The following is a 3,470-nucleotide window of genomic DNA, read 5'->3' as shown; positions in this document are numbered from 1 at the left end:
TTTTCATATATATATATATATATATATATATATATATATATATATATATATATATATATATATATAGACACACACACACACAATTAAAAATGTGAAAAAAAGGAAAAACCAAAAAAAACATGACGGCACGTGATTACTGGGCTGCCCAGTTCTGGCTCCCTGCGGGCGAACCGTGTCGTTGTGGGTGGCACATAGCTGCACCGCCAAGGAAGCAGCTGTGGCGACGACATCGAACATATTAGCGCAACGGACACACCAAGCATGGTATTCAGTGATCCCCAAAGATTTTACTCCCTCCGTCCCATAATATAAGAACGTTTTTCAAGTTTAACTTGAAAAAGTTCTTATATTATGGGACGGAGGTAGTACTTATGAGTAGTCCAGGATTTTATCTTAATGAATGGTCCCACCACATATCAACCTTGATAATCAACAAATGGTAAAATCCTTGTGTATTAAACCCGGGTGGTTAGGATGCATAACCGCTAAGGTAATGCTTGTTTGTATGCACAAGCTAAGCTAGATATACTTGTGAAAGTGCGTATCGGTCTATGGCTCTATGCACCGATATCGGTTGACATGTGTTTTTAAACTTGAGGCATGCAGCCCCAAGACCAGATTAGTCAACGCGGACATGCAGCCCCCTCTGTTCTTGTTCATGTTCATGGTCTTGGTCTTGGTCTTGGTCAGGCAAGCGAGCAGCCAGGCAGGAAGCAGCCACTCTCGCTATAGGTTGCGGGAGCTGATATACTTGTGGACATGCCTATAAGGTATTGGAGTCTCGGAGAGACAATCATCTGCGGCAGCCACGAGCCCACGACTATGATTCCGGCAGCAGCTTTGACGGTGTTGCTGCTCCAGCTCCGCCTATCCACGGCAGCGTCTCATGTTACGGCCGGTGCAGGGCCGTTGCCGCACTGCCAGACCAGCTGCGGCGCCGTGGAAGTGCCCTACCCATTCGGCATCGGCGACGGGTGCTACTGGCCAGGGTTCAACCTCACCTGCGACCGGACACGCGGCAGGGAGCCGCGGCTGCTCGTCGGCGCCGACCTCCAGGTCGTCGAGATCTCCCTGACCAACTCCACGGTGCGGATCGTGGACATCGCAGGCCAGGTGAGGCTCACCTTCTCCGCGGGCCTCGACGGCAACGGCACGTGGGGCGGCCTCGGCGCCGCCAGCCCTTACGTGTTGTCAGAGATGCGCAACCAGTTCGTCGTCACGGGGTGCAACGTGCAGGTCACGCTGGTTGGGGAGAGCGACGACAGCAGCGGTGGCAACGTCATCTGCTGCTGCTCCTCCTTCTGCTCCACCAACAACAAGCTGACGGGTGCCCTGACGAGCTCCCCTGGCTACGGCGCTGCCGGCTGCTGCGACACACCCATCCCAATAGGCCGCCCCTCCTACGGCGTGGAGATGAAGTCGCTGGACTCGAGGAACGAGTACGCCCACAGGCTGCCCATCGCGGTGCGCATCGCCGAGAGGGGTTGGTTTGAGAGCGCCTATGCCGTGCTGCTCAACGACTCACCCGGGTACTCACCCTCGCGCCGCCCGGCGGTCCCCGTCGTCCTTGATTTTGCGGTGGATTCCAAGCCGGTGATGCTGCCAGGGATGGCGACGTCGGGCTGCCCTGTGGACGCGCGGAGGAGCGCGTGCCAGAGCAGCCATGCCTCCTGCCGCAACGTCTCCGGAAAGTACCGCAGCGGGTACGTGTGCCGGTGCCTTGACGGGTACCGGGGTAACCCATACCTCGCGGGCGGATGCAAGGACGTCGACGAGTGTGCGCTTCCGGGCATGTGCTTCGGCGAGTGCATCAACACGGCCGGAGGGCACCTATGCCGATGCCAGCGTGGCGCACATGGTGACCCGCGCATAACAAATGGATGCACCAAATCTTATCTAGGTGAGCACAAAACCAATAATACAAGCAGATTGCACATCAGATATTGCATTGGTTCATTCTATGTTTTACAAATCTTCGTTGACAACAAAGGCGCATTCTCTACGCACATTATTCAGGTTTAAGTGCAGGCATAGGAGTTGGCAGTGGAGCGGCCTTTCTAATCATGGTAATTGGTGCTATTTTCGTGACCCGAAAGATGAAGCAACGCAGGGGGAAAATGCTCAAGAAGAAATTCTTCAAGCAAAATCGAGGGCATTTGTTGCAACAATTGGTGTCTCAAAAGGCGGACATCGCTGAGAGGATGATCATCCCCTTGGTGGAGCTACACAAGGCCACCAACAATTTTGACAAAGCTCGCGAGATTGGTGGAGGAGGGCATGGCACGGTCTACAAAGGCATCATGTCAGACCTGCAAGTCGTGGCGATCAAGAAGTCCAAGGTCGCGATCCAGAGGGAGATTGACGAGTTCATAAATGAGATAGCGATCCTCTCGCAGATCAATCATCGAAATGTGGTGAAGCTCCATGGGTGCTGCCTCGAGACGGAGGTGCCGCTACTGGTTTACGAGTTCATCTCTAATGGGACCCTTTACCATCATCTCCATGTCCAAGAAACCATGTCATCCCTGCCATGGGAAGATCGGCTGAGGATCGCCACCGAAATAGCAAGAGCTCTAACCTACCTTCACTCAGCCGTGGCGTTCCCTATAGTCCATAGGGATATTAAGTCCCCAAACATTCTGTTAGATGGCACTCTCATGGCAAAGGTGTCGGACTTTGGAGCTTCGAGGTTCATTCCTGCCGACCAAACAAAGACCTCGACCGCAGTCCAAGGGACATTTGGGTACCTAGACCCCGTGTATTTCTACTCAGGAAAGCTCACCGAGAAAAGCGATGTTTACAGCTTCGGCGTCCTCCTCATGGAGCTTCTCACTAGGAAAAAACCATGCTCATATCGGTCATCCGAGGAGGAAACCCTTGTCTCATATTTCACTGCTTCGCTAGAAGCAGGCAAACTGATTCATGTGCTAGATCCTCAAGTGATGGAAGAAGGCGGCAAGGAAGTTGAAGAAGTGGCTATGTTGGCAGTAGCATGCACGAGGATTGAAAGAGACCACCGGCCAACCATGAGGCAAGTGGAGATGACACTTGAGAGCCTTGGAGCCGTGCATGATAGCTTTATGCCGAAGTATCAAGTGGTTGTGGGTACAACCATGGAGGGAACGAGCCGACAATATAGCTTGGAAGCAGAACATTTGTTGTCATCAAGATACCCCCGGTAGTCAATGTATTTCAAGTGTGATTTGTTTAATCTACGAATTAATAACCCCTTGACGGGATGTAAATATGGGAGCCACTAGAGCTCTGCCGACTGAGAAAATGTGTCGGCTGGTGCGTTTTTATATTAGCCTAATTGTTCTTGCACCGTCCCACATGTGTCCCCACGTGGGTTGTTTGTGTTTTCTCTTGTTGGGTTGGCTCTCAATCTTTCTTGCTCCTGAGACTCCCATCCGTTTCCCCTCACTTGTGTTGTTCGTTTTTTCTTCCGTTGTGCCAGCTCTCTTCTCTTT

The 3,470-nt window shown here is 52.2% G+C and overlaps 1 protein-coding gene across 1 annotated transcript; it reads left to right on the top strand.

Moving 5' to 3' along the window:
- The first annotated feature begins 759 nt into the window (after nt 1-759).
- LOC123048336 (wall-associated receptor kinase 5-like) lies at nt 760-3,182 on the top strand. Its single transcript, XM_044471460.1, has 2 exons — nt 760-1,900; nt 2,017-3,182. The coding sequence occupies exons 1-2, from the start codon at nt 760-762 to the stop codon at nt 3,180-3,182; spliced, it is 2,307 nt and encodes a 768-aa protein (XP_044327395.1).
- The last annotated feature ends 288 nt before the right edge of the window (nt 3,183-3,470 follow it).

Source organism: Triticum aestivum, chromosome 2D, assembly GCF_018294505.1.
Source record: "Triticum aestivum cultivar Chinese Spring chromosome 2D, IWGSC CS RefSeq v2.1, whole genome shotgun sequence".
Lineage (NCBI taxonomy): Eukaryota > Viridiplantae > Streptophyta > Magnoliopsida > Poales > Poaceae > Triticum > Triticum aestivum.
This window is presented reverse-complemented; position numbering and strand designations above follow the sequence as displayed.

Excerpts from the sequence above, each read along its gene's own strand:
- LOC123048336 (XM_044471460.1), top strand. The coding sequence starts at position 760 with ATGCCTATAAGGTATTGGAGTCTCGGAGAGACAATCATCTGCGGCAGC. Across the intron at positions 1,901-2,016 it reads ATGCACCAAATCTTATCTAG|GTTTAAGTGCAGGCATAGGA; the intron begins GTGAGCACAAAA and ends CACATTATTCAG.